Source organism: Plectropomus leopardus, chromosome 14 (assembly GCF_026936395.1).
Source record: "Plectropomus leopardus strain MGB_pleo_1.0 chromosome 14, ASM2693639v1, whole genome shotgun sequence".
Taxonomy (NCBI): domain Eukaryota; kingdom Metazoa; phylum Chordata; class Actinopteri; order Perciformes; family Serranidae; genus Plectropomus; species Plectropomus leopardus.
Window position 1 is genome coordinate 18,638,079 of NC_142189.1, and position 12,432 is coordinate 18,650,510.

General features: G+C 40.9%; 1 protein-coding gene across 8 annotated transcripts in view; it reads left to right on the plus strand.

The window, feature by feature from the left end:
• Positions 1–12,432, plus strand: part of unc79 (unc-79 homolog, NALCN channel complex subunit) — a 46,783-nt gene that overhangs the window by 16,485 nt on the left and 17,866 nt on the right. For 5 of the 8 annotated variants that reach the window (XM_088087566.1, XM_088087568.1, XM_088087569.1 and 2 more), the window contains exons 11-25: positions 168–196; positions 1,388–1,617; positions 1,864–2,035; positions 2,176–2,406; positions 3,221–3,411; positions 5,186–5,309; positions 6,803–6,943; positions 7,665–7,880; positions 8,630–8,857; positions 8,999–9,149; positions 9,869–9,960; positions 10,058–10,206; positions 10,314–10,471; positions 11,927–12,108; positions 12,193–12,394. In XM_088087566.1, the coding sequence (XP_087943692.1) occupies positions 168–196; positions 1,388–1,617; positions 1,864–2,035; positions 2,176–2,406; positions 3,221–3,411; positions 5,186–5,309; positions 6,803–6,943; positions 7,665–7,880; positions 8,630–8,857; positions 8,999–9,149; positions 9,869–9,960; positions 10,058–10,206; positions 10,314–10,471; positions 11,927–12,108; positions 12,193–12,394 (2,496 nt within the window). The remainder of the gene's footprint in view (positions 1–167; positions 197–1,387; positions 1,618–1,863; positions 2,036–2,175; positions 2,407–3,220; positions 3,412–5,185; positions 5,310–6,802; positions 6,944–7,664; positions 7,881–8,629; positions 8,858–8,998; positions 9,150–9,868; positions 9,961–10,057; positions 10,207–10,313; positions 10,472–11,926; positions 12,109–12,192; positions 12,395–12,432) is intronic. The other 3 variants (XM_042501466.2, XM_088087571.1, XM_088087567.1) reach the window with 2 other exon arrangements.

Sequence of the window (12,432 nt, forward strand, 5' to 3'; positions counted from 1 at the left end):
GTGTTTTTTCAATTATATTGCAAAATAATATTATTTAATTGTTGTTTGTATTATATTTGATGTTTTAAAACTTCAATATGCTCCGTAAAGTTATAAAGTTTTTGTGTTAATTTAAAAGCTACCTGTGTTGTCTGCAAAGTGAACATTTTGTTGATTTGTCTTTGCAGCAGAGATATCTGCCATTTGTCAAAAGAAGGTAAGTTTTAACTTTCTTCTCATTACCTCCTATTCATTGTGATCTATCTCATTAAAGGATGATGTCATATTGAACATTATCCAAAATTTCTCCATATTTAGAACAAATAAACCTTTGCAGTGATTTGTTGTTATTGATTAATCTCACTGCAGCCTCAGAGTAATGAAATCTTGCCTTAAACTGCACAAACAAAACACAAATTATACGATACATGTGCTTTAAATTGCTTTACTGCCGAAAACAAACAAATTATACCTGTTGACCTTGTAGAAAACATTTTATGAATTCCATTTTCTACCTGTGATACATAGCGAGGTCATTATTCATGAACCTTGAATGTTTTCTTCATTGAGAAGTCCATTCACTGGAGCGACTCAGTAAAGGCTGCATCGTTTCAAATGAACCTGCTGGGGCGTGATGTTTGTTCGCTCTTGTTGAATGCTCTGCTAAGGGCAAGTGCTCCCTGCTGGTTTCCAGGGAGACACCAGGAGAACTGAACATGAGATAATCTCAGGTATTCCCGTCAGGCCGAGCAGCCGCCCGGAGTTGTCAGGGGAAACAGCTGGCCTCCACCCTGGTTTGTCCAGTGGTTTATAATCCATAGCATCCCTTTCTGATCAGGCTTTGTCACATTCATTTCAGAGAGCTCTTTAAACTCCCACCTGGATTTACACCAGCTCCGTCATCTTCATCTGAGAATAGCTACTTATAAATACACCATGATACCCAAGATAGAATGTAGTGTAAACAACAACATCATTTCTTTGTGGTTGAAAGCTGGATGGGTGAATAAGTGAACTCAACATCAGAGGACAGATATGTTAATTTGATAGGGAGCACTGCATCTCTCTAATGGCACAAGATTAGAGGCTGATCAGATTAGGATGGTTCTCTAGTGCCATGCCTTTTATTTTTAGAAACCCGAGACACCGTGGGGACACATAAAGACTTTTTCTATCACTGCAGATTAGGACAGATCAACATCTCTAAACAAATGCATATTGGGGAGGAATATATTCATAGTCAGAGCAGCTAGATGCTTTTGAGACCAGGGAATATGTTTATTTTTAGCTTCTTGTCATGATGCATTATTGGCTGATTTGCTGTGATCATGGCATATTTTTATTTTGTTGCCTACTGCCCAGAATAGAAAATAGAAACCGATCTCCTCCTCCTTTCTTGGCTTTATAGAACTGTAGCTCTCATGTAAGGAGGGCCGTGGTCACCTGCTTCTCGGCTGGCTGCTGTGGGCGCCATGGCAACCGGCCTGTCCGCTACTGCAAGCGTTGCCATGTCAACCACCACAGCAGCGAGGTGGGGGCTGCGGCGGAGACCCATCTGTACCAGACCTCGCCCCCTCCCATCAACACCCGGGAATGCGGAGCAGAGGAGCTAGTGTGCACTGTGGAAGCTGTTATAAGGTACATTCACAGTGTTTACACTGACGTATCACAGCCATAGTTACAGTGCATATGGCTGTAATGCTGTGAAACATGTTTTTACATGAATATATGCACAACAGTACTGCATGAAATTAGATTATTAATGTATACGCCATGTCAGGTTATCCTCGGCCTGTTTTTTTAGTTTCTCTCCTGCTCTTTCTTTATTGATACGACTCCCTTATGTTTTCTCTCCGCCTTTGTAAATCCTCCCTATCCACCCAGTCTTCTCAAGGAGGCTGAAATTCATGCAGAGCAGCGTGAGTTTGAGATGAACAGGCGTCGTCAGATGGGCCTGTCTGCCTCCCACCACTCTCTGGACAACATTGAGTTTGACAACAAGGAGGACGACCAGCACGACCAGCGACTCCTTAGTCAGTTTGGCATCTGGTTCCTGGTGTGTAATCACAGGCTTTTGCTGTGTCTGTCAATAAGTTGGGAGATAAGAGCGTGTACAGTGCATGGCCTCTATGTTACTTTACCCTGCTGAATTCATTGTTGCTAGTTTGCTTTTCTGACCTTCGCTCTTATCTGCAGGTGAGCCTGTGCACGCCCAATGAGAACACGCCCACAGAGAGTCTGGCTCGGCTGGTCAGCATGGTCTTCCAGTGGTTTCACTCCACCGCCTACATGATGGACGATGAGGTCGGGAGCCTGGTGGAGAAGCTGAAGCCTCAGTTTGTCACCAAGTGGCTGAAGACAGTGTGTGAAGTGCGATTTGATGTCATGGTCATGTGTCTTCTGCCAAAGCCTGTTGAGTTTGCCAGGGTAAGGACAAGATTCCAGTCAACCAAACACATAGTATGTAATTGAAAATTCAAATATAAATAAACAAGCAATTAAATAAGCAAATTGTTAATGATAATTTTATTTATATCTTAAGCACAAAGTCCAGAATAAAAGGATGAGGAGTTATAGAGGATGTAAAGGGTGCTGGGCAGATTATGAAACGATGGGTCCTTGGGCACAGACACCTCTCCGACAGAGGAGCAGGATGCACATATAGTTGCTTAGACTCTTTTTTATCGTTGTTTTTCATCTCTTTGTAGTCATTGCATTTCTCTCTGTAGTTTTGTGTCTCTTTTGGTTTTTTTTGTTGTTATTTTTGTCTGTGGTTATTTTGCCGCTTTTTTGTAATTGTTGTGAATCTCTTTCTCTTTTCTCTTCTCTCTCTCTCTGTTTTGCATCTCTTTGTAGTTGTTTATGTCTGTTTGTAGCCATTTTATGTTTTTTATGGTTATTATGAGCCTGCATGTGACAGGTGGAGGCCGGGGGGGAGCCCGACACTTTCGGTCCTTGGGTCTGTGCCCAGTACGCCCATTCAGTAATCTGTTCATGGGGGGGGTTATATTCAGATAACACAACTAACATGAACATGCAAATATTCAGCCAATGCAATCCAAGCACCTGTTTATTTCTTATAGCTCTTGTTAACTTTTAACATGTTACACTGTTCAACAGCTATGAATATCATCAAATCAGCATGTCACTGAGGGATGTTTATTAAAATTATGGACAGGTCACCATCTGAACTCTCTGGGCTGTGTTTAAACTAAACCAGTACGTGTACACTTTTCACCAGGTGGGAGGTTACTGGGACAAGTCATGCAGCACCGTGACCCAGCTGAAGGAGGGCCTGAACCGCATCCTGTGCCTGATACCTTATAATGTCATCAGCCAGCCACTGTGGGAGTGCTTTATGCCTGAATGGCTGGAGGCCATCCGCACCGAGGTGCCAGACAACCAGCTCAAAGAGTTCCGGGAAGTGCTCAGGTACGTCCACCACCTTAAGTCTTTTCATGATCACGGTATTACTTTAATAAAGACATTTGTCATAAGCTGTAGTGAGGGTGATTAACCATGTTCTTGTAAGGTGTAGCTTATTCTGATATACCTTAATTAACAAACAAATGTGTACCTTGATGTCAGTTCTGTCATTTGCTGATATATTTTTCTTGTTTCTGCATATGGCTGGGCAAATGCACTCAACGTGACATGAAATCAAGATATTTCCAGTGCATTTATAATACAGTCTGATAGCAGATATGTATTTTTAGTAGTCCAAACATTAAAGATAAATGATTTGTGTGAACTTCACATAATCTCTGAAAGAAGGCTCTTATCCAAAAATACTACTGTCAGCCTCAATTGTCTATAATGCATGACACTAGCTTTTGCAGTAAGGGAACATCTTAGATAGGGAAGTGGATGCACTCTGGGCTGATGGGCTTCTCAATAGCAGGCGTATTATCAGTGAAAAGTAAAAGAAATGTAATAGTTTAACATTTTGGGAAATAGTCTTTTCTTTTTTTTGCAGAGGGTTGATTGAGACCACCCTGAAGTCTGTGCGGTATAGGAGATGATCAGCATAGCATTAAGACTGGTATCAGGAGCAAACAGTGTGACAGTTAACAAATTGCATCTTGTTTGGTTAACCTGTGCACAAAAACAAACAGAACACTGGCACAGATGATGGCTTTGTACCTGAAAAGCATCAATTTCTGTTCATTTTGCCATCATTAAATAATACATTTATCTGTGAGTGCCAATGTTCAGTTTGTTTTTGGATCCTAAAATGCCAAGTTTCAGGTTTCATGGATTCTTTTCATCACAGCAAGTTATCCAGATAACAAGTGGAGACTCCAGGAAATCAAAGAGCCTTGCCGCCTGGTTTCTAGCCAAGTAAAACTGCAATTTTTCCTTTTAAATTCGGCTTGTGAACTGATTAAACTAACAAATAGTGGTGGGATGTAGCTAAAATCAGGCTAACTGCTTCCCTTGCTTTCAGTCTTAATGTTGAGCTAAGCTCCTCTCTCTTTTTTCATACTTACAGTGGTATTAATCTTCTCATCTAACTTCTGGTAAGAAAGCAAACAAGTGCATTTCCCAAAATGTTGAATTATTCCTTTAGCTAAACCTAACCTTAAAGATATACTATGCAGGATTGTCAGTTACTATTTGTTAACATCCAGAAAGGCCATCCCAGATTTACTCTCGTTTGTTGTTTCAATTTATGTTGGCATTTCATTTTTTTCAGCACTGTCTCTTGGATGGTGCTTATGGTCTGGCACCTGGTTTCTACCTTTTTATAAAGCTTTGACCTCACCTGAGCGCTGTGGGGGTACACGCCCATAACCTTCCCAAACACAGAAAATAATAAAATACAGGCAAAAGGCCTGTAGTTTTTTTTTAGAAAAATACATCACTGAACACTTCTAGTGGGTCGTAAGTGATGATTTAGAGGGATCACTTCTGTATGAGTCTGTACGCAGTTTTTACTAAAATCCTGCATTGTATATCTTTAAACAGCTATTCAACAGCCCAAATTCTTTTAATGTGTATCCACATGTTAAGACTTCCACCTATGCGTCATTCTGGAAAATGTATGCATAAATGAAATCACCCGCTGAAGGAGAAATAAAGCCGAAGCCGTGTGAGGACAATACAATTGCAGCATGGAACAACATTAAAAATAACAGGAGTGAACCGAAAATCACTGATTGTGTAACAGAGGAACAAAATATTCTGCTCCACCTTCTGCTTACAGTAAGATGTTTGATATCGAGCTGTGCCCTCTGCCCTTCTCCATGGAAGAAATGTTTGGCTTCATCAGCTGCAGATTCTCCGGCTACCCAGCGTCTGTGCAAGAGCAAGCTCTGCTGTGGCTGCATGTAAGTATGCATACACACACACATGCACATACACACTGTCTCATGTCCAGTTCACATCCTGGGGTTCTGTCCACAGCGCGTGTGAATTGAACAGGTTGTCACAGAGTGTGAGAGTCTGGGCAGGGGCCCTGCTGAATATGGATCTGGGTCACAGAATGACACTGAGAGAGATAGGAGGGATCTTGCCTTCCATCCCATATGCACTCACAGCTTGCTGCCCTGTATACATGGATCAATTTCAAGTTTTCTGTCACAACTGTGATCAAGAGATTGTATTAATTTACCCCGATTAAATAGGTCACATTCAAATCAGGCAGAGAAGTGGTGCACATTGTGACTCTGTACATCGTTCAGGGTATAGCTGTGGTGCGTCCATGGTTTGTGGTTATATAGATATTTCCATTATTAAGTGTCAGTTAACCCATATTTTGCCACTTACCCTGCTGGTATTAACATATAGGCATATAGTATTCATGTTACAATATAGCAAAAAATACATTTAAAATGCTCATTAGCTGCATTTTTGTTGGTCTTTCTCAGAAGAAAAAGGTTCCTGTTGAAAACATAATGATGTCATATATCATGCATATCCACAATTTAATCCATTCATTCACTGGCTGCTTATCATCTTAAGGGTCGCAGGGGGGCTGGAGTCTATCCCAGCTGTCATTGACAGGTTGCCAGGCTATCTCGGAACTGATATCCAGAATTTGTTTCTGGAAAGTCTCATTGCTGATGATTTTATCTGATGTTATTTTTTAATGCTTGAACAGCAGCATGAACAAAATGTCATCCAACTACATCGTATTTGAGAGTGTCAGACTTTTTTACTTGGTAACAAGATGAATTTGCAAGCTCATGTTTTATTTGCTCTGGCAGATACATCTGGTGCCCCTTGCTTTTCACAGATGTCCATCAGCCTGAGATGTGCTGGGCCAATCACAACCTTTTATCTAATTTGGAGTGTGTTTGAAACAAAAAAATTAAAGAGTTGAAAACATTTTTTTTTTCAAAAACTGCTGTTGCGTCAGTATTGAAGACACTGTATGGTATGTTTTTGCTTCAGGAAGACATGTCAACTGTGCTTAAAAATTTAGAAAAAAGATGTGTTTGCTGTTTATTATACCAACTCATGGTACAGCAGCACGACTGGATATACCAGTTCATCACTGTGCACTGTGGTTTATTTACATTTTTGCATCTCTTATGTGCTGTTGCTGGCTATTCCTACTGTGTTGGAATTGGCTGTCTACATTGGGCGGATGTGGTCACTCACTGCTACGTCACATGTAGATAACTCGTTGAAAACACCCCTTGGAAAGCGAAGATTAACTGAGAGGTTCTAGGCTAATTTGCATTTGTGATTTGGTCTAGCAATGTCAGGCCAAGGCTTTTCAGCATCTGCATATGAATTAGAAAAATAGACTTTTTTTTTTTTTTTATTATTAGTGTCAATGAACACTTAAACGTTTGTGTGTCTTGTTTGGACCCAGGTGCTGTCGGAACTGGACATTGTCGTGCCTCTTCAGCTGCTGATCGGGATGTTCTCCGATGGTGTGAACTCTTTAAAGGAGCTTGCCAATCAGAGGAAGGCACGTGCTTCAGATCTGACTGGAAACACTGGGGCTCGCAGGGTGAGCTAGACAGTAATGCCAAAAATACTCCCCCCCAAAAAAGATATGGTGGTTCAAAGCTTGTTTTAATTTATTTTCATTCCAATTTAGTTGCTGAATCAGCAGCAAGCTCCACTTCAGTTTACTCAAAACATCACTTGACTTGATGTTATTACACCTTTGGGATCTTTTTTTTGGCTATTTTCTATCACATGCCAGTTAAGGATTATGAGACATTTCTGCTCCTCTTTGCTTCTATTTTCTACCATTCATTGGGATGTACTGTATGTTGCCATGGTAACTGCCACTGTCTAAATATAGCTCCTTTAAAGGGCTTAATTGAACTTGACTGTGATGTGGATCTATCATTGAAATTTACAGCTGAGCAACTTTGTACTCTTTGTATGTGTCGTCGTAACTTACAGTCACAGGTGAACCAGAGATTTAAAGACAGACGTGTCAATGGTGTCAATTTGAAGTAAAAGTAGGAGTACGCACACATCCAAACAAAAGAGGGCAATTGCTGAGCCGAAGCAGATTTAAAAAAAAAAACAAATTAAAAACTTGCACACTACAGGGCTCCAATGTGGACATATATGATATATTATACAGCTATATATTACACCTATATATTACACCTAGTTGATATTTCAAGTTTAATAAAACTGTGAGCTATTTTATTTGAATTTTAAGTAAAACGTATATATTTTACTTTATTTAGTGATGTGCTCTTTGATTGTAGGTAAGCGTGGTGTCTGATCCGGGACGCCGTGGGCAGCACAACACCCTCAGTCCATTCCCCAGCCCCTTCAGGAGCCCATTCCGCAGCCCCCTGCGCTGCAGCCCCTTTAAAAACCTGGGTCACGCTGCTGGCCACTGTGCTCTGGATCTGGACTGTGAAGATGATGACATGAACCTCGGCTGCTTCATCCTCATGTTTGACCTCATCCTCAAGCAGGTGATCACACTTTCCTGGTGAAAACTTACTGACATACTTCCTAAAGGGACTACAATTTGTTACGCTTAACAGTGATGATATTTAAAAGGACTTTTTTTGTTTCTTGGTAATTGTATGGAAGTAGCACAATGTCTTAAAGGAAAAGATCACTCCAAAATCAGAAATACACATTTTTCCTCTTACCTGTAGTGCAATCTATCAATATAGATTGTTTTGGTTCCTTCCTCTTCCTTCTGCACGATGATACGGTTGGCAGGGGTAGTTTGTTAGAAAGAAAATAGTTCCTACATGAAACTACTCACAACAAGGTCTGTGGACTATCTTGAGTAACCAGGTCATGATTTTTGGAAGGAGACATTGCTGTATTTCATATGTATCTTTTGGCACTTTGAGCACCACAAGGTGATTGCCATCTATTTCTGTTATACTGGAGAGAAGGAATACATCTCTACAGCTGATATCCCCAACACTGCAACTCACACCAAAACAATCTAGATTGATAAATAGCACTACAGGTACGAGGACAAAATATAGATTTTTGATTCAAAGTTGAACTTTCCCTTTTATACAAACACCATCATAGTGTATTACTAAACATTTGCAGACGTTGTACGCAGACAATTATTCGTCTTGTTCATTCATAGCGAGACTTAACAGCAAATATGCCCCCACGTGAGATTTTGAGATTTGTGTGTCGTGCCCCACTTTTCGCTTTCCTGTTTTTACGGTCATGTCCCCTGCTGTCCCAGATGGAGCTCCAGGATGACGGTGTGATGCTGGGTCTAGACAGCAGCCTGGGGAAGGATATCGTGGGCATCATTAACAACGTCTTCCAGGCCCCATGGGGTGGCTCACACACCTGCCAGAAGGATGAGAAGGCACTGGAGTGCAGCCTGTGCCAGTCCAGTATCCTGTGCTACCAGCTGGGCTGCGAGCTCCTGGAGAGGCTGACCCCCCGAGAAGAGATTCGCCTTGTGGTGATACATAGCATGAATGCTTTTGCATCTAATATATGTCATACATTATAAAATCATAACATGTTCAGAAAATATTTCAATTTCTGTCTGTCTTCATTTTCTTCAGCTTACAAATATGACAATGTTTGATTTCTTCTGCAGGAACCTACGGATAGTTTGGAGGAAACTTTGCTTCTGGGTCAGCCAGATTTCTCCGTCGGCACAGAGAATGGAAGTGAGGAAGGAGACAACCCAAGTGGCGCACCAACTGACAACCCCAGTAACCCCAGTAACCATTCTCCTGATAACCCATGTGCGTATCAGTTCTATTCACAATATGTGAAAAATGTTCAAAATAATGAAATGTGTCAGTCATAATAAAATATTTCACAAACTGTTAACAGCCAAAAGAAACCCAGTAATCCTTAAAGAAATACTTCTCCCTGTTTCCAGTCTTTATAATAAACTAGCTAACTGGCTAGCAGCTGCAGCTTCACATGTACTGTACAATATGGTTACCAACTTCCTGAAATGGAAATAGGAAAGACAGCACTGAATGCACGTTTTTTATTACCTTCAGTATTTCTGTATACTCTTCTCTCTTTTTTTTTTTTTTACTGACAGACTACACTCACCGAGTCATGACCAATGAGAAGCACATTCTGTGTTTGGAGTAGTCAAACATAACATTAAATCAGCAGGAGGATGACACATCAACAGGGTTTCCATGTATCTCATACAAATTACCCTGTCTTAATACTCTGACCCATCATATTTCCCATAGATTTGCACTGAAATGATTCTCAAACTCAAATTCAAACTGTGTCCTGTATTACAAAACAGAACTTTTAGTTTCCAATTATGGGATGATTTTTTATTTTATGGGACGGTTGGCAACCCTACTGTGCACATATGAAAATGATATCAATGTTGGACACTTATGTTTACATTGATATGTTTCCTTCACGTCATTTAACCATGTCTGCTCTTTAACGGTGCAGAGTAACTTGAAAGTTTCCTCTAACGCGACAGTCTCCCTTCCAGCCCTGAAGAATAACTCTGATAAGAAGTTCTCCTACCAGCAGCTCCCAGTATCTTTGAAGCTCATATACACCATTCTGCAGGTACTTGTATATTAAAACTGAGGCACAAGCAGACCAGAAGCATTCAAGAATATGATTTATTTTTGAGTGTTGAGTCACACGTTTCCTCTGCATTCAGGAAATGTCCAAGTTTGAGGAGCCCGACATCTTGTTCAACATGCTAAACTGTCTGAAGATCCTCTGTCTCCATGGAGAGTGTTTGTACCTCGCACGCAAGGATCACCCCCAGTTTTTGGCCTACATCCAGGAGAAGATGCTTATCCCGAGGTATGTGCTGACAGGTCATTTTAATCAAAATTGTTGTGAATTTTTGTTTTTAACCAACTCCATGATAGCAATGTGTGTGTGTTTCTAATTTGGTGTTTGTGTTTCAGTCTGTGGTCCATGCTGAAGTCAGAGTTTTGCCAGCTGGCCTCCCTTGCCGTGCCTCAGCTCCTCCACGCCCTCTCTCTGTCACATGGGGCGGACATCTTCTGGAACCTCATCAACACAAACTTCAACAGCAAAGACTGGAAAATACGATTCGAAGCAGGTGAACGATAGGCTTATGGTGTAAAAATACATATATTGTAAATCTGAAGATTATTATATACCATGTAAAACCTCATATTCAGGTATTAACACTTCATCAAGCTTATGATGATGTGATTAAACCGTCCATATTTTTTTCAAGGTTTAATTCTGCAAATGAAGTGTGTGTGGTTGTGTATGAATGAACTGCCAGCCTGCTTATATAATATGCTACCTAAACCACTGCCTGCCCACCTCTCCTCCTACTGTTGTCATGGTTACCATGTGGCTCAAACAGGCGGCAAAGAGGAATTGTGGGATTAATAAGGGTTTTCTCGCCTTGTGATTGGCAGAGAGGAGCTGTACGACCTTGAGACAGAGGCAGAGGACATGTCCTCCGACTCAGTGTGTGAATATGGGAAAACAGGAGAATAATTGAACTGACAAACATACAATCAGTATTCCTCAAAAGGTGATAAGTTATCAGCCTATTGTGTATATGAATAATCTGTAAAAATCTGTAAAATGAATTCAGACATTTGGTCCTACCACCCAGTAAAATTATCCACCATGATGACAGCTTCAAATAATGATGCTCTATAATATCAATGTCATTACACCCTCCTATTAGTAGTGTTGAAACAGATATAATTGTGGCCAAAAATCACACAAATATTAATTTAAAACGTTGAAGAGACCAACAGGCAGCGTGGTGCTGCTCAGGGATGTTTCTGAACCCTCACACTGACACCTAGTGGTCAACACTGGGTCCTTCCCATCAGCCCAGAATGACTGAAAGTTTATGGATTTCAGATTTCAGAATAAAGGTTCTAGCTTTAGATTTTAATCAAAGTCATTATAAATAAGCCCAACAAATACCAGAAAGATCTTTTTTGATAACTGAATGCATTTCTTTTTCATTCCACGCACACAAGATGACGGACATTGTGTTGTCAGAGTGATAACTATGGATTTGTATATGTAAAATCATATTGATATACCCATGCATTATGTGAATACAAATATGATGACAAAGGATGTAGTAAGACACGACAAGATAAGATAAAACTTTATCCTGAGGGAAACTGCTATGCAGCAATTACTGACTGAAATAACTCAGCAGAAAAATTCAATATATAGCAAATATAAACTAAATATAAATCTTTATAACAGTTATGTGAAAAATATTTTAAAAACTACCTCGCAGTAAGGTTCAAAATATGAGCAAAAAAATAGCCAACAGTGAGGTGCAAATAAGATGCAATCCAATATATACAATAATACAAACAGGTTGCCAGATGTAGCTGAGTATTACATTAACTTATATTCGTTAATGACGTCATTGCCGGTTCTGTTTATTGTATGAAAGTAATACTGTCTGAGCACGTGGCAGCTCGGTTGTGTCCTCTTGCTCTGCGATCTGTCTGTGTTGCTGAAGATGTTCTTGTTCACTCTGTATTCTTGTGAAAACTCTCAGTGGAGAAGGTCGCTGTGCTGTGTCGGTTCCTGGACATCGGTGCTGTGACGAAAAACCACTTGCTGAAGTACTCTCTGGCCCACGCTTTCTGCTGCTTCCTGGCTTCTGTGGAGGATGTCAACCCAGCTGTGGCCACCCGGGCCCGACTGCTGCTGGACACCATCAAGAGGCCGGCCCTGCAGGTGACTTTGCTAGGCACCTGGTTCATTTAGCTGTGTGTACTCACGTCCAGCTGTGCATTTACACGTGTGTTCTTTATTATCCAGGGGTTATGCCTATGCCTGGATTTCCAGTTCGACACTGTTGTGAGGGATCGACCCATCATCCTCAGCAAGCTCCTGCTGCTGCACTTCCTGAAGAAAGACATTCCTGCGCTGAGCTGGGAGTTCTTTGTGAACCGCTTTGAAACATTATCTCTGGAGGCTCAGTTACACCTGGACTGCAACAAGGAGTTCCCTTTCCCTACCAGTACGTAGCTGCTGTGTCCCCATTCACACTTTTTACAG